The following is a 20933-nucleotide window of genomic DNA, read 5'->3' as shown; positions in this document are numbered from 1 at the left end:
TTGTTTTAATCATAAACCAGCCTGGTATGTTGACTTCATAGGTCATACAAAACGAGTGCCTTGGCAGGTTTTTTTTTTAATTTTTATTTTACCCTGTCTCTTTATATTTTTCTAAAAAAAATCTGAGAAACAACAAATTAAATTGGTGTGGCCTAATGTTCCATAATTGTAGATCACGTTCATGGTGCCGAACGCGTTGGCACGGCAACTGGAGTCCGAGGCAGCCAACCGGCGAGACTGTCTCGCGCTAACGGGCATCATGGCCGTCCAGCGCGAAAACTGCGCCGACACCACGCTACTACTCCCACCAATCACAGGTTAGTATCACTGCGTTTTACAGGCATCTTACCTGTGTTATAAAGTAGATCTAGTATCTACCCACCTGTGTGTTGCCTTAGTGTTACCTGTATGTATGTGTCTCACCTGTATCTCACCTGTACCCCCAGCCCCCCTCGAGCGGCCTCGGTGGAGGTTCCCCACAGACTCTACCCACCTGTGTGTTACCTGTACTGTTGTAGTATTACAGTGTGATACCTAATGTGTTACCTGTACGTGTGTTTGTCACCTTTGTCTCACCTGTTTCTCACCTGTGTTACCTGTCCCCCCAGCCCCCCCTCGAGCAGCCTCAGTGGAGGTGCCCCACAGGCTCTACCCACCTGTGTGTGTTTGTTACCTGCATGTTACCTGCATGTTACCTGCATGTTACCTGTGTGTTACCTGTGTGCTACCTGTGTCTCACCTGTATGTTACCTGTCTCCCCAGCCCCCCCACGAGCAGCCTCAGTGGAGGTGCCCCACAGGCTCTACCCACCATTGGACCAACCAGAGGCCCTGCAGCGGCTCAACCTCATCACTCCTGACCAATCACAGGACAGGACGCCCCTCATCCTCCCCAGCATCCGCATCAACACAGGTGCGTATCCACCAATCAAGGGCCAGTATCACTCACTCCTGACCAATCACAGGACAGGACGCCCCTCATCCTCCCCAGCATCCGCATCAACACAGGTGCGTATCCACCAATCACAGGTCAGTATCACTCACTCCTGACCAATCACAGGACAGGACGCCCCTCATCCTCCCCAGCATCCGCATCAACACAGGTGCATATCACTCATACGCCCACCAATCTCAGCGTAGTGCGTATGTAGCGTGTAGCATGTGCGTATATGTGGAGGACTGGAAATACTGCAGCTAGGTGCATCAAACACAGTCCAGCTGGAGAAGCATGCGCCGACTAGCGAGTAGCATGTAGCAACTAGCAAGTAGCATGTAGTGACTAAGCGAGTAGCGTGTAGCAAGTAGTGTGTAGCATGTAGCTAGCAATTAGCATGTAGTGAGTACAGTGTGTAGCATGTACATGTAGCAAGTAGTGTGTAGGGCGTAGTGTATCGTAGTATGTAATGTTACATGTAGTGGTAGCAAGTAGTGTAGCAAGTAGTGTTACAGTAGCAAGTAGTGTAGCAAGTAGTGTAGCAAGTAGCATGTAAGATCTGATGCAGAGAGTGGCGTGTAGCATGTGTGTAGCATGTAATGCTGGGGGTTAGCAGTGCTACAGTTAAAACTGTTTCCTTTGTCAGGTCTGGTTGCGGATGACAAGAAGGACTCGTATCTGGCAGCCTGCGCTCGGGTCAGATCTCTGAACAGGCAGCTGGTACTGGTCAGGACACAGAAAAACCTGTCAGGGGAGGAAGAACAACGACTCATGGCACTGCTACAGGTAAGTGGGGGGGGGGGGTACTGGGGGGGGTATAGGGGGTACGGAGGGCTGTAGGGAGTACTATAGGGGGGTACAGGGAGGCTAATATACATTTGTCGGGGGGCTATAGGGGTTACAGAGGGCCATAAGGGGAGACTTTATATAAATAGACTTTTGACAGAAGCCTGCAAGATGAGATGACGTGTCACCATGTCTCCTGCTTGTTGTTTCACCTCTGACCTTACCCAGGATGCTGAGCAGGAGGAGCAGGGCTGGAAACAGGATTACGAGGCCTTTCTCTCGACCTTGGAGACGTCTGCTGAGGAACACGCCAAGGTCGAGACACAAGCCCTCGCCAAGACGGAACCCCAGAAGCCCAAGGTCGAGAAGCAGAAGGTCGAGCAGAGGTCGGTCAGCCCCGACCTTGGGCACACGCTGGCAGAGGGCATCATCCAGGCCGCCAAGGAAGGTGACCTTCAACTCGTCAGGCTGCTGCTGACCTCTGGCTGTGACCTGGGGTCAAAGGACGGGGTGAGTCACCTTTGACATTTGACATGGGCATCAAACATGGCTGGTACACAAAAATAACTTGACGTTATATCAATTCCATCAATTATTATCTTATGTTTATCCATCAAGTAATATCTAATGTTATCATCCATCCATTATTATCTAAATTATCCATCAACAAATATCTAAATGATATCATCCATCCATATCTAATGTTATCATTAATGCATCCTCGTGTTTGTTTGTTTGTTTGTTTGAATGTTTGTTTGTTTAGTCTGGCTGGACGGCGCTGCACTGGGCGTGTCAGAAAGGTCACCTTGGAGTGGTGCAGGAACTCCTGAAGGCAGGAGCAGACGTCTTCAGTACTGACCACGCGGTAAGACGCTACCTTTGCTCAGCTGAACCTTCGGTGTCTGAGGTTTCTTGTAATTTTAGTTCCTTTATGTTGGAATTAATTTAATTTGATCTGATTAAATATTAGGGCTAATATATTATGACTGGTTCACTGTGCACTGGAGCTACGAAATTCAATGTAGGTGTTACATGGTTCACAGTGTACTAAAGCAAGATGTTACTGTAACAATGCTAAGCTGATGAAGGTAACAGATAGTCACTGAAACGCTGCCTTCACTCAAGTGAACCTTCTGTCTAATGCATTATGAGGTTTCATGTGATTTTAGCTCCTTCTTTTATATTAATTCTATCTGATTGAACATTAGGGCTGATATGACTTGTTAACTTAACTATTCAATCAATTTACCAACCTGATGAAATTATTTACGGTCTTCCATCTGATGTTTTTCTGCTGTAGCACTAGTGCTTGCACAAGTGTGTGGCCCAAGGGCTACAGAAATGGAGATAGACACCACCCCTTTGCTCTGCACAGAGTAGAATGGGACCTTTTTCCCTTCATGTTGGAGTAATTCCGTCTGATGTTTTTCCCTACCACAGCTGCCTTGAATTTCACTCAAGTGAACCTAATCATACAGGTTTCTTGTGATTCTTAAGTTCATTTATGTTGGAATTAATTCCATCTGATTGAATATTAGGGCTAATATGACTGTTTCACTGTGCACTGGAGCTTAGCATTGTTACAGTACAGTCTAGTGCACAGTGAACCAGTTATTATAGCCTTGATGAAGATGACAGACAGTCATCGAAACAGCAACTAACTAGTAAAGCGAATGGTTGTACATATACTAAATAAAAGAACTTTACTAACTAGACTCATTCATTTACCAATCTGATGAAATCATTTGTAATATTGTGTATAGATACATCTGTATAATGTTTTTCCCTCCGACAGCAGAGGAAAACAGCGTTGCATGTAGCTGCCGACCAGGGGCATGCTGGGATTGTGGACGCACTGATCAAGAAGGGAGCTTCTGTCAACATGCGGGACAAGGTCAGAACAGAGTCATAGGTCAAAACATCTGCCAAGGTCAGAACAGGGTCATAGGTCAAAACATCTGCCAAGGTCAGAACAGGGTCATAGGTCAAAACAATATTCTGCCAAGGTCAGACAAGGTCATATGGTCAGAACATCTGCCAAGGTCAGAAAAAAAAGTCATAGGGTTAAAACATCTCCCAAGGTCAGATAAAAGTCAACAGTTACATTATTAACTAAGGTTAAAACATGTTACAAGGTAGATTAGGACAAATTAGGAGCTCATTAGAATTAACCTACTAATTAAGATTATTAGGAGGTAGTTTGAATTACCCTACTAACTAAATAGGTCTCAATATGGAATGTTTGATTTTGAAGGAATAACTGACCCCTGACCTTTTCCCAGGAGGGTCACCTCCCGCTGCACCTGGCTGCCATCGCCGGGCGGGACGTTGCCGTGGAAACCCTCGCTAAGGCCTGCTCCCGCTCGCTGCTCAATGACAGCGATATGGTACGTAACTATGGCAACGCTAGTATACAGTTACAGTAGTTTTTTTAGTACCCTAAGTTACATGTACCTTCAGTACCTACAGTAGACAGTACCTACAGTTTACTATTATATACTGCAACAATACAGTACCTATACAGAACCTACAGTACTGTTGCCATGGTAACAAGTGTCTGTTATGATGCCTGTTGCAGTCTGGTTTCACGGCGCTGCATCATGCGTCAGACCGAGGCTTCGCTGCCGTCGTGGAAAATCTGCTGAAGGCTGGAGCCAACGTCAACGCAAAGGACCTCAGGGTGAGTAACTCACACATCAACACTAACAATAACACAACTTACAGTACAGTTACTACTGTTAACCTCAGGGTGAGTGCAAATGAGTGAATGAATAGCTTTATATACAGCAACCATGTTGTGCGCTTCACACACCCAGCCTGTGTGAGCTTATACAACACCATTTGATGATACAATGTAAGTATAGTACATAAACAAAAGAAAATCGGGGGGTAGTACAGAGATCTCGTAATTCGTATCTCACATACAGTCTGAAGGGCTACAGGAGCTGTACAATTAGACAAAAGTAACACTGACTTTTATACAATGTCATGTACAAATTTAATGTTTGCATGTACACGTGACTGTAGATATTTCAAAGTGTAACTCAGGTGTTGCCATGCCAACCACCTGATAACTGGAAATTCTCTGACCCCAGGAGTTCCGCACGCCCCTTGACCTTGCCGAGGAGAAGAACCACACCAAGGTCGTCATCCTGCTGTACAACGCTGGCGGAGGGTACGGGCGCGCTATCAAGGTCAGTAAAAGGTAGTGCCATCAAGGTCGGTTGAGGTTTACATTTTCACGATCACTGCTGTTGCTCAAGATGACCTGTAACCTCTGACCTCTGACGGGGGTCGTGTGGCGCAACGGTAGTTGGCTCAGGACCAAGAGGTCCCGGGTTTGAATCCTGCCAGATGTCACCGATCTTGTGCCCTTGGGAAAGGCACTTTACACGACTTTCCTGACTCCACCCAGGTGTAAAATGGGTACCTGACTTTGGTTGGGGAGGTAAAAGGCAGTGGAAGGAGAGGGATGGGCTCTGCCTTCCTATACCGTGCACAGTGTATATATAGCAACCCAATGCCCCTATGGCCTGAAAAAGGCTACAGGATAACCTTTACCTTAAGGACCCTGTCCTTGGTGCTGAATATGGTACCTGACTTTGGTTGGGGAGGTAAAAGGCAGTGGAAGGAGAGGGATGGGCTCTGCCTTCCAATACCGTGCCCAAAACACAATGGATTAACAAACCACTGCCTCTATGGCCTTAAAAAAGGCTACGGGACTACCTTTAACATTTTTAAAACTCTGACCCCTACAGGAGATGCCAGCGACCCCCATAAAGAAGAGTGAGTCGAAGCAGAGTCTGGCGACGATCTCGAGCTCCGAGGACTCGGGTTACATGGACGGGGAGGCTCCACCGCTGCCCGAGGAGGTGGAGGAACCACCCCCTCCCCCACCGGTACGTAATGTACCATCCCCAACTTGTAAAATATTAGGAACTAGAAGGTAACATTTGCAAAGCAAGTGCATAATGTTTACCTTTGTATATGGTCTGCTCTGTTCATTCTTACTCAAACACATTCATATATATGGTCAGACAGGAGTCTAAATCCCTCCTACCATAAAATTGCAACATAATGTAACTAAATACTAGTTACCATGGTGACCGATGTCTGGTTTAGGTCATTTACCTTACTTGTTTGGAGAAGAAGAAGAGGAAGAAGAAACAGAGCAAAAACCAGCTGCTTTTCCTCTGTTTCTTAAAAATAAATGATTGTTTTCCTTCTGTAAAAGTAAACATAATTATGTAGAAGCCTTATTGAGATATAAGGGAACCTTCTAAGATCTAACTTGTAAGAAATGTTGTAAGAAAGCAGGAACCTTTAAGATGTGTGAATGATGCTAAGGTGTGATGTTTTCCCCAGGTGGATCCCGAGCTGCTGTTTTCTGGCGCTCGTCGGGGGGATCTGAGCCGGGTTCTGGAGTACAAGGAGAAGGGCGGGGACATGGACGTCAGGGATAAGGTAAGCTGCTGTGTTATTACCTTTGTGCTGATGTGTTAATACCTTTGCCAAAAAGGACTTATGTTTTCACAAAGTTTGCATGTTGGATAGCTTGATTGCTCAGGGAGAAGTGACATGAGTTTGAATTGGTCCCCCTAGCAGATTGTTATGGAACTTCAGGGGCATTTGTGAAAAATGTTTTGAGGGGGATAACTGGAGAACCAGTATAGGAATCGACCTTTAACATATATTAAATGATAATCATGCAAATGAGGATCAAATTTGCATAATCAATTAGGAAATTCTATAAATCTGCTGCATTCCAAAATAAGACTGATCGAACTTGTGACATAAATTTTTTATTTACATTGTGTAATTTAGAACGAACAGAATATCAGATATCAATTAAATGAAGACCTAATTACTGCTACAGAACTGTCATGACATTATTAAGATTGTTATGTCCTCCCCGCTCCCAGTATGGCTACACGGCGCTGCACATGGCGACCCTGAAGGCTCACCACCGAGTCGTGGAGTTTCTCTGTCAGCTTGGAGTGGACATCAACGCAACAGACAAGGTAACAATACGCACAGAACTGAAATTATACTCTACTGCAACAAAACGCTTCTAAAACTCAGTTAGTAGAATATTCTTCAATCAGTGGCTGCTTTTGAAAGGTAGAAACACGTACCTACAAATTTNTATAGAGGACATCGAAAATTTGTAGGTACGTGTTTCTACCTTTCAAAAACAGTCACTGATTGAAGAATATTCTTAACTGTTAATCTTACATGACTGATGAACCTCTTCAACAATATTCTAAAACTCAATTTCCCCTAACATGTATTTTGTATTGTGTCCTACTATTTCACTGCGTTTGTTATTGGGTGGGAAATTGACCATGTGTTTCCAACATCTTTGTTGAACTTCATTACATTGTGTTACATAATGTATTTATCCTCAGAGCGGCTGGACCAGCCTCCACAGGGCCTGCAGTAGAGGCTATCACTAATGTTTCTCCTGTGTTTGTACCAGAGTGGCCTCCACAGGGCCTGCAGTAGAGGCTATCACTAATGTTTCTCCTGTGTTTGTTTCTTGTGTTATCCTCAGAGTGGCTGGACGTGCCTGCACAGGGCCTGCAGTAGAGGCTACCTGTACATCGTACATGAACTGGTGAAGGGAAAAGCAGACATCAACCTCCGGGACGGGGACGGGTTCACGGCCCTGCAGAGGGCGGCCAGTAAAGGTCACATGGACATCGTCGACCTTCTGCTGTCCCATGGAGCTGACGTCAACTCTGCTGACAAGGTGCGCAGACAGGGCAGCGTAAAGGCCTTGATTAGTGTTATAAGTTGGTCCTGATTGGTTAGTGAGAGTAACCAATCAGCGAGGAACTATATATATTGTTAGCAGAGTTGAGCTTGGAACTAATACTAGTAGATAGCTCGTCTGATGGGTCCGGTTAATCTGGGCTGTACAGGGGGTCAGGGGGTTGGAACAGGGGGTGTTGTTTGTTTTTCCAGGTGGGCTGGACAAAAAAGTTTTGGGGGTAGGTCAGGGGGTGTGTAGTTTTTGACTGTACAGGTGTTTGTTTTTATTACAGCTGGGCTGGACGGCCCTCCATGGTGCAGCCAGCGGCGGCCATGCTGACATGGTGAAGAAACTTCTGTCTCTCGGGGCCGATGTGCAGGCCAGGGATGTGGTAAGCTTCTCGTACTGTACTATGTGTAACTTCTCACCTGGTATCTCACCTGTACTTCTCACCTGGTATCGCTAGTACCTGTACAGATGTGCAGGCCAGGGTTAAGCTTCTCTACCTGTACTGATACCTCTATGTGTCACTTCTCACCTTACCTAAGTATCTTACCTACTATTAAATTCTTGGTACACTTGCTAGTTCCGTTGTTGCTTAAAATTAATCTTGTTGTTGCCTCCCCCAATGTTGTAGTTTTGTGGCCATGCCTACCTATTGTTGTTATTGTCATTGTTGCCATGACCACCTTAGTGACCATGTGTGCTTGTGTTGTCTGCAGGTTGGGAAGAGTCCCACGTCTCTTGCGTACGACGAAAACGTCGCAAAGAGACTCACGGATGCCAAGAAGTGGCTGTGATTCCTTCAACATGTCCCGGATTTCTCCCAGATCAGGATGTGATCACTGAGGCCCTACATGAGGCACCTGCATCATTTGATTCTCACCCTGGATCATCAAGTGTGATCCAGTAGTACACTGGATCATGCGATTCTCTCGCTGCATTTGAAGACTTCTTGCTGACTTATGATGATTGTCGCATGCGAAGGACTTGAATTCTTGAACTTATTTAATGGGCACCTCGAAAGCTGTAGATTTGCATGATCTTGAATGAAAGCATGTAAAAGTTACATGTACAGAAAGGAAAGCTCAGTAAATCTTGTAAGTCATGATTTTTCACAGCTGTAGAGATCATTTCTCTTGACATGAAGTTCCAGTTTTAGTTGTTTCTCAGTGACTTTTTAATGTTAGATCTACATTGTACAGATTTGCAGACTCCTTTTGTCTTGTACAGAATATATTTCATATAATTATCTAGATGCAGATGTTAAATTATGTAGGCTGTAACGTTACATAGCACATTTAGATGCAGACATTTGTAAGCTTCTATCTTCCAATTGTGAAATAAAGTTCAAAACCAGTTGTGTACTTTTTATTTCTCACTGAACATGAAAATAAGATGTGCAATGTGTGATTGGATATACATGTAGTTTTTTATCAATTTTCTGCCTTAATGTCTAAAAATTTTCCTCTTAAGAAACGAAAAAATGAGACCTAGATTTTTTTTACCTAGAGTAACTATTCTCATTGGCATTATTACCATCATCCCCAGGCATTTCAATGTATTACTTAACATTGTAAACAGTTCATTTTATTTTCTTGCAATATGTAACTAGATTTTATAAATTTGGTTTATTGTGTATGACAGTAAAAATGTCGTATTTTACAAAATAGCACAAACCTCATATGGCACCTGTACATGTAGGATATCAAATTTCATCATGGCCGCGCCCTGTGGATGCCTGCAAAAACAAAACAAGTTTTGACTTACCTGTTTTAAGAACATATGCAAACAGGGAATTATTAATCCAATTGAAACCTTGATAAAACCTTTCTGGACTAGTTTTTATAACAGGTGTGCTTGTTCCTGCACTTTGCCCGCTCCACGCCAGGCGGCGCCTCGCTGGAGTGTGTACCGCTGATAAATGACGTCATGTTTCCGCCATATTGCAAACAAGAGTCTGTCTGACGCCACAGTTCGCCGGTCGCGCCGCAAATTCTGCCGAAAATCTCCGCTTTTCCGCTGAACTACCAAAAGCCAGGTACGTACACACATGTCTACTATCCCCAGGGAGCTCTATGGTTATTTTTGGGACAATTTGGAGCCCGATTCTGTGGTAAAATCAACTTTTTTCCAGCGCGGATTTTTTTGTGTTGGAAAACAGCAAACCTTGCACCATATATGAAAAACGCCCCAGATTTTGGACAGATTTGTTAAAACCGAGAAAATTTGGTTTTCCACAACTTTGTAGGAAATAATTCTGCTATGTCTTCGTTCTAGACTTATAGAAACCCAAAATACACAATTTTGTGTAAAGATTATTTGTTTTTTTCCGCTACATGTTTCAATAAAAACCATGTTGTGTAAGTGATTTTATGATGGCGTTTAGCGTCGTGACATCGACAGCAAAAAAAAAAAATTATTTCGTTTCGTATCTGTAAAACGCTGTTTATGGATGTTAGCTTGGATGAACTGTAAAATCTGTAGTTTTAAGAAATAATAGTACAGCATCGTTGATTGTTATTTTTGTGGGCAGGCCTAGACATGAAAATGGTTTGTTTGTTTGTTTGTTTGTTTGAGCCTTTATTTCAACTCGATCTGTAACAGTGTTACATGCTCTAATCGGCCGCTATTTCGGCCGCTTTTCATAGAGGTCGAGCGTGGAGGAGTGTCAGGGGGTCATAACATAAATACTACTTGCTCACAAATGAAAACAAAGTAAAATGGTTGAAAATCCACAACAAAAACATGCAGGTATTTCTGGCTTTCAACAAGTGATCATCACGAATATCTAAAGACTATATAAAAACAGCCTCAGGGCATATTTACTTACACATTTATAAGTCTGTATAGCTAAAGTCTGATTAGTTAAAATGGTTTCATTATTTGATAATCATTATGAAAGATAATATCAAATCATTATCAGAAAATCTAAAGCTGAGTTAATGTTTTTTAATGAATTAATTAGCGGTTATGTCTAACCTTCATTAAGAACTGCATTTTCTGCATTTTTCTGCAATTCTAAGACCATTGCTTAACGTGTAACTGTGAATTATGATATCTACATTTTAGATTGTTTTCTGTTGACTGTCATTTTCAATTATAACTTATAGTATAAGCAATTAACTTACTCATCAGATGAGTAAGAAAATCATGAATATGCCTGTTCTATGATGAATATAAGTAGTTAGTACTGTATGTCCAATATTTCTATGTTGAATTTCTATGATGAATTATGCTTGTTCATATCACCACTCTTATCACTGTCACCTCACAACACAATTAGCATTATATTTCAGAAAATAAATTATGGACTACAAAATGATGTCTAATCTGTTATCACCTGGTATTGACGTGTATTTTGATAATACAGCTACGATTTTGAATTTATTATTAGAAATTTAACAAACCATAGTACTATTTTCGATTTTGCCGATCAATTATCATTATATAATGATGATCATTATATATGGCTGCTATTTGTGAACCAAGTTTTTTCTTTATTGTTTACATCGATACGAATTTATTACGAAAGAACAGTTGACTTGTTCAAGTTGTTGGTTTGATTATGCCGCTTGCCTTCTGTCGTAAACAGAAATTTTTCCTGCATGACAAAATCAGACTGTCAGCATGTCTGGAACACGATGTCATAGGGTCAAAAGTCAGAGGTCGGTGACCTCTCAAGGTTGACCTCTGATGATGCAACACGAACACTGACCAGACCAGACTGGGACTGACCACATCAGAGTTTTATATAAAATTTTTAGCAAGAACGACAAGTTCTGTCAATATGCTACATCAGGGTTAGGCCTAGGAAAAAAAATGTTGAATGTGTTTCCTGTTTCCCGACCGACCCTAGAAAAAATTGCTGACACTAGACTTTTATGTGTGGACCCTGCAAGGGCCTGGGATATAATTTTTTTTTGAGTTGATTAACTTTTTCTAGCTCCATGATCTGACACCTGAGAGATGAAACATTGTACAATCGGTTTTCCAACATTGACATTGAAAATATAATTGTCCTCATGTAAGGTTTACTTTGTTAAATTGTACAACTACAAGTTGGACCACTAGGGATTGTCAAAGTCTAATTAAAAAAAAAAGAGAAAAAAGATAATCCCTACCGTCCGATTCTAATTTTTTGTTACACAGGAGAGAATTTAGTTCCAGTGGGGAGAATGATTAGATTAATATTTTGAGTCATATTTCCTGGTGATGATGTCATGTTTATGTAAACAGTCGCTGTTGACTCACGGCTGCGGTTGTTTGTTTATGTGACTCCAGGGTAAGTCCTGCTTCGTTAGTTGTGCATAATTGCAGAGAAAACACTTCAAAATTCAGTCAGTCAGTCCAGGTATCATTTTCAGGTCGAACCATTACTAAATACATTTTGTAGCATCTTACATTCTAACCAGATACTGAGGTAGGTTTGCTGTGTTGTTGAATTTATTAGAATATTTAAAATATAATACAGTAGTAAATGTGTGATAGTTTGTGAATAATCTATTCTAATATTTCTATACTTTCAGTTTTGTTTTTGGAAGTGAAAGAATTTCATGTAATTGTTTGTCACTTTTCTAGGTACAGTACAAACTGCTGCATATTTTTAACAGCAGTGTCAAAAAAAAATAAAATCATAGTTGTGTAGTAACTGAAATAGAATTAGTTTCAACTGACAGTCTACTTCAACATTTTATTTTATCTGGTGCACCCCTAGAAAAATTTTGTGCACCCAATGTTTTAGGTTGGGTGCACCAGTACATGAATTTCGACCCCACTGGTTTGAAATGTAAGTGTGTTGTTACAACTTACATGCAGGTTTCCCTGTCAGACCGTACATGTACATGTAGCTCTCAGCTGAACTCTGATTTTATCCATTAAAAGCCTTGTCTTTACTGGAGGCTCACAGAAAGGTCAGGGGTCGGTTACCTGTCCTCCCACACAGGCGGGCAGGGTGAGGGCAAGTCTGCGGTTCTCAGCAGTTTTTCAACCGAATGATATAGAAATAAACCGATTATGAAATAAAAACCTACAGGGAGTATTGCTAAGAAGACGACAAAAATGTCGAGACTATGCATTATGACTAGATAAACTGATACCATGCCCAGAAAAGAACAAGAAACAGTCATGCCTTCAAATATCAGAGTTATCAACCAAGAATTAAGGTGATCAAAAACTCATACTTTCCAAGAACTATCCCAGAAAAGGCTACTTATAAGTTATATGCATGTCAGTTGCCTTTGGGAGACACTTAGTCTGTAGATATTACACACATGTACACATACATATGTATGGTTTCTTAGAAGAAGATATTTTAGTCTGAAAGACAGGTCAAGGTCTACTTGCTGCTGAGTGACTACGTAAACGTATTATATTTGTACCTGTAGAGGTCGATGAACCCAACGTGATTTTCTGGCAAGCAAGTCCCGTTAATCCTGTGGGGAATTGGACTCAGCGAAATGCATGAAGAAAATCATTTTAGCAATTTATTTTGGAGTCCTGTATACTATGTTTTACTAACTGACAGACGAATGATTGCAGTACAAAAGATATCGATCAGCTCAGGAGTGGTTTAAGACTCTTAAGTGCATTGTACTGCATTTTGGCAATGTTAAGTAGAGAAAAAGCATTAGTTTTGCCTTCCTTTCTCCTCTTTACAAGGAAGATCTATTTTCCAGGTATCAGTGTGGAGCTTTTAGGAGTTATCATTTCTTTGTGTATCAATAGTGCCAGTGTTCTTATACAAAACTTTCTTCTATAAGTTTTCAGTTTAAAATAAGCCCTCGGCATGAATTTGCAATTTTTATTGTCTCAGATTTCCAGGAAAGCCTCATTCTGAGAATGGCTTTCCCTCGGATCAACTCAAAATAGGGATGTTTTCGCTAAACGGTTTGTCTGAGAGAATTTCAGGAATGAAGACAAGAAAATAATCTTACTAGCTCTACATTTGTACTTGTCTTCAACTTTTCAGCGGTTTCTTTTAACATTTCTTGTTCTTTCAATGTTTCCATATTAAATTTTTTAATGTCAAATAAAATTTTGTTAAGAAATGAGTCAGAAGTTTTGCAGCTGTCCCCTGTAACCCGATCCTGCCCTAATTGCATGAGTCATGCAGTACTGAGCGCGCTCAGTGGGCGCAGAAAGGTGATTCCTGAACCTGAGGCCAAACTTGAACTTCACATGTACAGCCTGAAATACTGAACCAGGATTAGATTATATTACACTGTTTACTGGGCCTTACAATCTGCAGACTTGGCAACATTGACGTACATTTATCTAACAGCTGAATTAGTTTAGGGTACAAACTAGATGCTCTTAATGTGCTTGTCAGCTCTGTGTGTCCTAACCGGGATTGGAGATTTTTTTGAATAGTTAATTTCTATTTATATTTATAACTATTTCACATATGTTTAGAGGAGATGGAACAGAAAGCAAAAGCTGATATTGAAATGAATAGTTCGATGTTCTATTATGATGACAGAAACCTGAGACTGTTTAACACTTCAGCATGTCTTGAGAGACAGTGAGACAGTCTGACGAGAATTGTCTTGAGGCGTCTTCACCATGTCCGAGACACACGAAAATGAAAGTTTTCTTTACCCTTTCTCCAGGTCGTTTTGAGACGTCTCCACCATGTCTGAGAGTGAGACATACTAAAGTGACTGAAATGTCGGTTGAATAAAAGACTTGGTAGAAAGTCTTTACTACGAAAGTGAAAGTTCCTTTTACGTTCCCCAGGCCGTCTTGAGACGTCTCCGCCATGTCTGAGACGCAGTCTGAGGAGAAGAAGGACCCCCCGGAGACCGGAGACTCCGCCCCGGCAACGGGACACCACATCGTGCCGCCGCCCGGTCACCACGTCGCCACTCCTAGCGACCACGGAATCCCCGGTCACCACGGTTACCAGCACGGCAACACCGGTCACCACGGCGTCATGGATCACCATGGCAACATGGATCACCATGGCAACCTGGATCACCATGGCAACCTAGATCACCATGGCAACGGGCACGGGTCAACAGGACCCGGCCACTTCCTGTACGGTCAGTAGCTTTTGTCACTATGGAGTAAATTGCAACTGTAAGAATTAGGAGAGTAGAAACAGAAAGACACTCCTGGTCCCGGGCCGGGGATCGAACCCACACCAAACCCGGGCACCAGCTTCAAACCCGAGATTCCTACCGATTTGGCCAAAAGGGCTAGACACATCAGCTGGGTCAGTGGGTAGCGCCTATAAGCCCCCCACTGTTACACAGTGAAAGAAAAGGGATGGTTTGTTTGTTTTGCATAACCAGTAAACCGCCATTTCAGGTGTAACTCACCAGTTTTGTACAATGTAAGTACAAGCTGAGCAAGACAAAACTGTAAGGTTTGAACCACTCACACAGGATTCGAACCCGGGACCTCTTGGTTCTGAGCCAAACACGCTACCGTTTGTGCATAAGGTTTGTTTTCAGAAAGTTTTCAGAAAGAAAATCTAAGCAAATTTTTTTTCAGGTTCAGACCAGAACATCCTGACGGACATCCCCGGACTGGGAGGAGAACCCCAGAGGGAGGAGGAACAGCAGACACAACAGCCTGCTGCAGGCTCCCAGGGGGAGGGGCAGCAGCAGGAGGAAGAGCCACTTGTGCGTTCTCCACAAGAAACTGAGGAAAATGTAGGTGGCATTTGGCTTCGAAATTCTGTCCTACACAGGTCCTGCAAATAAATTTCAATATCTGTATCTGTACAGCCGGTATAACCGCCCTTTGGCGTAATACACCAGCTTCACAGGCACGCGGCGCGGCGGCCGCTGGCTACATCACACCGATCGACTTGTTACACCTAACCCTTGAACATCTAACTCTAAACATTAAACTATCTATCAATGATACCCCTACTGTACTTGGGGACACTGCGAGTTCCACTCTTCGATAGTTCTAGGAAAGGATGAATATTTACTGAATAAATTTCAGCCATAAAATCTGATTTCTCATTAAAAATTACATGTTGCTTACACAAATGTTGTTTGTTTGTTTGTACAGGTAGCAGCGCAGACAGAAAGCGTGGTTCGAGATTTCCTATTCCAGAGACACCAGCGAGAGCAGGCGAGAGAAGCACAGGTCGGGGAGTGTACGCCTTCCATGCCGGAACTGGTGCCTGATGTCAACCCGCTCAGGTTTGTTTGTTTGTTTGTGTGGGAAGCAACGTCAACCCTCTCAGGTCTGTTTCTTTGTTCCCCTACATGAGACACTTGAGTCTATGCATTTCAAGATTTGTAAATTTAAGGTAAAACAGCTTTCAAGAAGCGATGTTTGTTTATTCACCCATATGAGACAATATCTAACCTATGAACATGTATTTTAATACCTGTGAAAGTGAAACAGTTTTCAAGAAGTTATTTTCGCAAAGCTGAATCTGTGCATGTGACCTTCATTATCAAAGCTCCTTGATAGTCTCAAAAATTATGTAAATCTTATTGTTGTTGATTCTTTGAGTAAACTCCTGTCTTGTTGGCAAGTTTGCTTTTACAAGTGAGCCGTATATTTTATTTTTATAATTTCAATTTGTACGTGTTTTAATTTCTTCTTTGATGATATTGTTTTAATGGAAATTTTGGTGTAATTCAGGGAATACTGCAATACTGATCTTTATTCTGAATACAAACCAATGATAATGATGATGATGATGATGACCTTTCCCATGATGCCTTTCCCCACAGCCGAGAGAGCGAAGTCGGGCGCAAACTTGCGATGATCGGAGACGAAATCGAGACGCGCTACGAGAGCGAGTTCAAGGCCATGATCAAGACGCTGCGAGTCACGCCCTCCACGGCGTACGAAGCTTTTGCGGGCGTGGCACGAAGGTCAGTAAGGGTCAAAGGCCATCTGGCGGCCATGTTTGTTTTCAAATCTAACTGATATTTATATATAATCCTTATATGATATTTTATTTATTCACTAATCTATTGTTTGCTTCATGCAGCTTGGCCAATATCTGTACAAAATTTACGTATTATAAAGTAAACATTACGTATTTGCTGAATGAAAATGATACCATTCTAGGTTTCAAATCTGCTTGTTTGTATGATATTTTACCCTACAGTAATTTTCCCCTCCTGTTTTTAGGTTATTCCGTGACGGTATAAACTGGGGCCGTATCGTTGCTCTGCTCTGTTTCAGCTACCGGAAATTATCTCCGTAATTTATCCAGCAGTAGATATTGTATGATAAATGGCCCTACAGATGTACAGTAATTTTCCCGTCCCGTTTTTAGGTTATTCCGAGACGGTATAAACTGGGGGCGGATCGTTGCGCTGCTCTGTTTCGGGTACCGGATGGCCGTGGACGTTCTCGAGCGCGGAATCCCGGACTTCGTACGGCAAATCATCAAATACGTCGTCCAGTTCATCATCTCCGAGCGGATAGCCAGGTGGATCGCAGAACACGGCGGATGGGTGAGTAGAAACACCCCTATTTACATAATGGGATCTCCCACTTTTGGACTATACCACTCGATGCTTGGGGGTGTTGATATACCTTTTGTTTCTGCTTCACACTCTGGTAAGTTCCCCTCTTGTGTTGGAACAAAGCTTGAACGTTACAACTATGGATTCTACCAACACAGATGAGCTTTCATTCAAACATTTGTTGACTTGTTTTGTTTCTGTCTTACAGTTTCTGTCTTCTGAGCTTCACACTGAACGAGGGTTTTAACTGATTTTTCTTAACCCTTTTTTTTTTCTGAGTTACAGAGAGGAGTTCTGAGCTACACACTAAACGAGGATTTTAACTGATTTTTGTTGACCGTGTTGTGTTTTATTCTTTCTTACAGAGAGGAGTCCTGAGCTACACGCTAAACGAGGGATTCCAGGCGCTCGGAACCGTGTTCGTCGTCGCTGCAGTTACAGTCATCGCCGCCGTGTGGCTCTTCAGACGATCATAGAACCGGCAGGAACCCCCCACATCAACAATGGTACAGTCCGAACTCTGCTAACTCGGCCATACCGAGGATGATACCACTTCAGTTGTAGGGATGTCAGGATAGATACTATTATTCCCTGTACCATATTGATCAAATGTTCCGAGTTTAGGCAGGCCTTGTGAGGTTTGGATGATACTAACTGATAAAAAGGGGGGGACAGCTGCTGGTATTTTATGGACCAAGATTTGGGTTGTGCTATGTTGAGGGAGGGAGTGTTGTAAGATGTTTAAGGCAAGTCTGAGAGGTGCTGGGTTTGGAGCAGGCAGGGTTGTTAGCTAAGATTCAGTTGGGCAGAGAAAGATGGGAGCTCGTTTTGATCCAAAACTGTAAGTTTGGACCTTGTTGGAAAGTCTAACAGGCCAGTTTGATACAGTCTCCACCAGACTCCTTTGCAGGCTGAATGAATTGTAAAAGAATATGTAGCTGGCCAGGAAAGTTAGCCGGCCATAGAGGGTCCAGTTTGCCTGCATAGATATATGGCCGGCCAACTCCCCTGGCCAGTTACATTCCTTTTTAGGCCGATTTCTACTATTTATTCAGCCTGCAAAGGAGTCTGGTGGAGACTAAGCTTTGATGCCTGGTGTGAATGTTTACATGGATGAGATGAGTGACTGCAATGAGGAACAGGTTTGATTCAGAAATGGGAACAGAAGTTTTAGTCATGAAAATAATGTTCCCCAAAACCTTTAGCTGACAACCCTGCATTGTGCGAACTTTTTCTCAGTGTCTGGTTTGACCTGTGGCCTTACCTATGACCTGACCAACTTGACCTGTGACAGGTCAGGGTGCAGGTGATGTGAAGTTGACCTGAACTATGAACTTGTCGACCATGTAAAAGTTTTGAGTTTTTTTGCCTTTGAAAAATTTACTGATGTGGGAAGTGGTCAAAGGCCATCCTTGTCCAATCAGAGACTGAGAAGAGGTTGATTGACATGTTGATTGACAGGTAGAGAGTTTATAAGGAAAAAATGTGCTGGAGAGAAACAGTAAATAACTTAAATGTCACGATTTAGGAAAAAAATGACGAAGATTTTAGGCTAGAGGCTCCAAGAGTTATTATTATTGTGGGCCTACCCCGTTGTGTAATGGTTGTGCCCAGAATTTGTATGATTGCGAGGTGGAACGACCCAACACGTAAGTGAAATGGGGGTGGTCAGGGTGAGTTCCACGCAGGTTTCAATCCTTAGGAAGATTCTCGGGTACAACAAGAGAAGAGAAACGTCATATCAGAAGACCGAAGTATTTTCCTATCCTACATGTACGAGTCAGTCTGGGTTGGGGGGGGGGGGCACAGCTGAGATACCCAATGTTAAACGGTTTTTCAAGGTCGTTCGCACAATTGAAGGTCAAAGGAGACAAGGTCACTCACGTTCTTGAAGGTCTGAAATTTGATCTATTTGACCTTGAATGTCAAAATCCACAACATGATTTTATTCTTACTTGTACCTGTGTGTTTGAAAAGTGGTTTGAAAATTTGGAACTCTGCCCAGAATTGATAGAATTTCTGTCAGAAAAACTCAGGAAAGCTCTGAAGCAAGGCTGCATCGATGGTTGATTGTTTCTGCGTGCATTTTAGCCGTGGGAGGACTTCCACCACCTAAACCTATATAATATCCCAGGACAGAGGCAAGTGGCGGGCTGCCATCAAGCCTCAGCATTGTAAAGTGTTGAACTTTATTCCAACACAAGGGTTACACAGAGATCAAATTTTCAATGACCACTGTCGCCTTCATCAGGATAATTAATGACCAATCACTTCAATCTGAACTATCATGACTACCAACACAGATAAAACCTTCATCATAATCCTCAGTACCACTGTGCAAGCAGGTCTAACCCTTGGAACACGGGGAACAACAGACGATAAACCAGATAGTGAGTGAGTGAGTGGCTGCTGTTTAAAACATGCCTGGTCACTCGTGAGTCATTTGTAGGATTTCAGATTTCTGGATATGAAGAAGCAGAACGTTGGTGCAAAAAAAATGAACTTGAAAAAAATCAGTTTTGAACTAAACTTCAGAATCAGTTTGTGTGGAGAGCAATAATCAACATCACTCACCTAACTCCAACCTTCAGGGATCTAACCTCAGGGCTCCAGCCAGCACCGTTTTCTGTCAATTGCAGGAACTTTGTGTCATGTTACGGAAATATTTTCAAACCAATCTGTCAACCTTGATGGACAAAACTCGAAAAATCTTGGGTAAATCCAAAGGATCACCAACAAATGCTCTGAAACCCATGATTTGCCTCTAAAAATTTAGGAAATTATGTTTTTAAAGGCACCAAAACCCAGAATTTGCCCCCAGACCCCCCTTGAGCAATTATGAACCTTGGCTGACGGAAAATGATTTTGAGCTGACTGGAGCTCTGTTTAACTACACAAAATGATGACTGGACACATTAAAAACTTACTCTTTAAAGGAAAAATTGACTAACTTCCCGACCCAGACTGACTATAGCTGACCTATTCAGACCGTATTTGTGAGTCTTTGCTGAGAAACAGATTCTGAAGTATTCGTGATATTTCTGTAGAGATTTTACTAGTTGTTTATATGTGATCCAACACAGAAAGAGAAAATCTACAGTTTAGAGATGTTTAAGTATTGTTTCTTGTCTGCCATAATAATTGTATTTGTAAAGTTGTTTTTTGCCGTTTTAAGCTGTTTTGTCACATGGTTGGTTTGAGGGTATGTATGGGGTTTTGGAGCAGGAGTTATGGAGTATTTCGAACAAAGAAAGGCAAAGTATGGTAAGGCTATAACTTTAGTTATTTGTTTATTGATGAAAAATTACAAGTTTCAGATATTAGCTTTCAACAGAAACCTTTGTGTGAGACATCCGATGTTTCTCGACAATCATGTTTCCATGGAAACCTTAAAATGTTGTACATTTTTCCTTTAAGACATGATGTCAAGTCATGTGACCAATTCTGACCAATCAAAGCACTAGTCTTGGCTGCAACATTGCAGTCTTCACAACCTGCAATTCTCCCTCTGTCTGCTAGGCGGAGCTTCTCTAACTAAGCAGTGCTTGCCCTTTAGTCGACAGTCTCACTATAAAAAAGGGAGTTTTAGAATAGGTGCCTTTTCTGATGCTTGCTGCTTGTAGCTTTCGCTTAGTGCCTTTTGGGACAACTTTTCTTTCCCTGCAGCCACCTTCTGCAAACTTTGCTCTATAAATTTGGCTCCTTACTGCTTGTACTACCTTCATTAGATACCTGTCACACTCATTATGTTTACCTTTGCAGAAGTAAAAAAACACATTGTTTTTGCTCAGTTTCTTCTTCTCCAAACACATAAGGTCAATGACCTGGACCAGACGTCTGTCACCATGGTAACTAGTGCAGTAGCAGACACCCTGTGAAGGTGTTGGGTTACATTATGTAGCAAATGCCAGACAATATTGAAGTTGCTTGTCAGGATATACATTTTGTAAATGTACTGTGTTTGAGTAAGAATAAACAGAGCAGTTGTTTGTTAGGCAAGACCAATAATT

The 20933-nt window shown here is 42.3% G+C and overlaps 3 protein-coding genes across 3 annotated transcripts in view; all 3 read left to right on the top strand.

Moving 5' to 3' along the window:
• LOC109486907 overlaps positions 1–859 on the top strand; it is a 2498-nt gene extending 1639 nt beyond the window's left edge. The window contains exons 4-6 of the mRNA XM_019790814.1: positions 173–317; positions 609–660; positions 763–859. Of these exons, the coding sequence (XP_019646373.1) occupies positions 173–317; positions 609–660; positions 763–859 (294 nt within the window). The remainder of the gene's footprint in view (positions 1–172; positions 318–608; positions 661–762) is intronic.
• An 845-nt stretch (positions 860–1704) lies between these two features.
• LOC109486906 (26S proteasome non-ATPase regulatory subunit 10-like) lies at positions 1705–7525 on the top strand. Its single transcript, XM_019790813.1, has 6 exons — positions 1705–1719; positions 1948–2229; positions 2483–2584; positions 3518–3613; positions 4298–4399; positions 7274–7525. Exons 1-6 carry the CDS (start codon positions 1705–1707, stop codon positions 7523–7525), a joined length of 849 nt encoding a protein of 282 aa, XP_019646372.1.
• Positions 7526–9412: 1887 nt separating this feature from the next.
• LOC109486941 (bcl-2 homologous antagonist/killer-like) lies at positions 9413–17528 on the top strand. Its single transcript, XM_019790850.1, has 7 exons — positions 9413–9515; positions 14213–14517; positions 14972–15132; positions 15500–15633; positions 16177–16320; positions 16731–16911; positions 17289–17528. The coding sequence occupies exons 2-7, from the start codon at positions 14235–14237 to the stop codon at positions 17397–17399; spliced, it is 1014 nt and encodes a 337-aa protein (XP_019646409.1). The 5' UTR covers positions 9413–9515; positions 14213–14234; the 3' UTR covers positions 17400–17528.
• Positions 17529–20933: the final 3405 nt, after the last annotated feature.

Source organism: Branchiostoma belcheri, unplaced genomic scaffold (genome assembly GCF_001625305.1).
Source record: "Branchiostoma belcheri isolate BF01 breed outbred unplaced genomic scaffold, Haploidv18h27 scaffold84, whole genome shotgun sequence".
NCBI lineage: Eukaryota > Metazoa > Chordata > Leptocardii > Amphioxiformes > Branchiostomatidae > Branchiostoma > Branchiostoma belcheri.
Note: the sequence above shows the minus strand (reverse complement) of the source record. Positions and strands in the feature narration are given on the sequence as shown.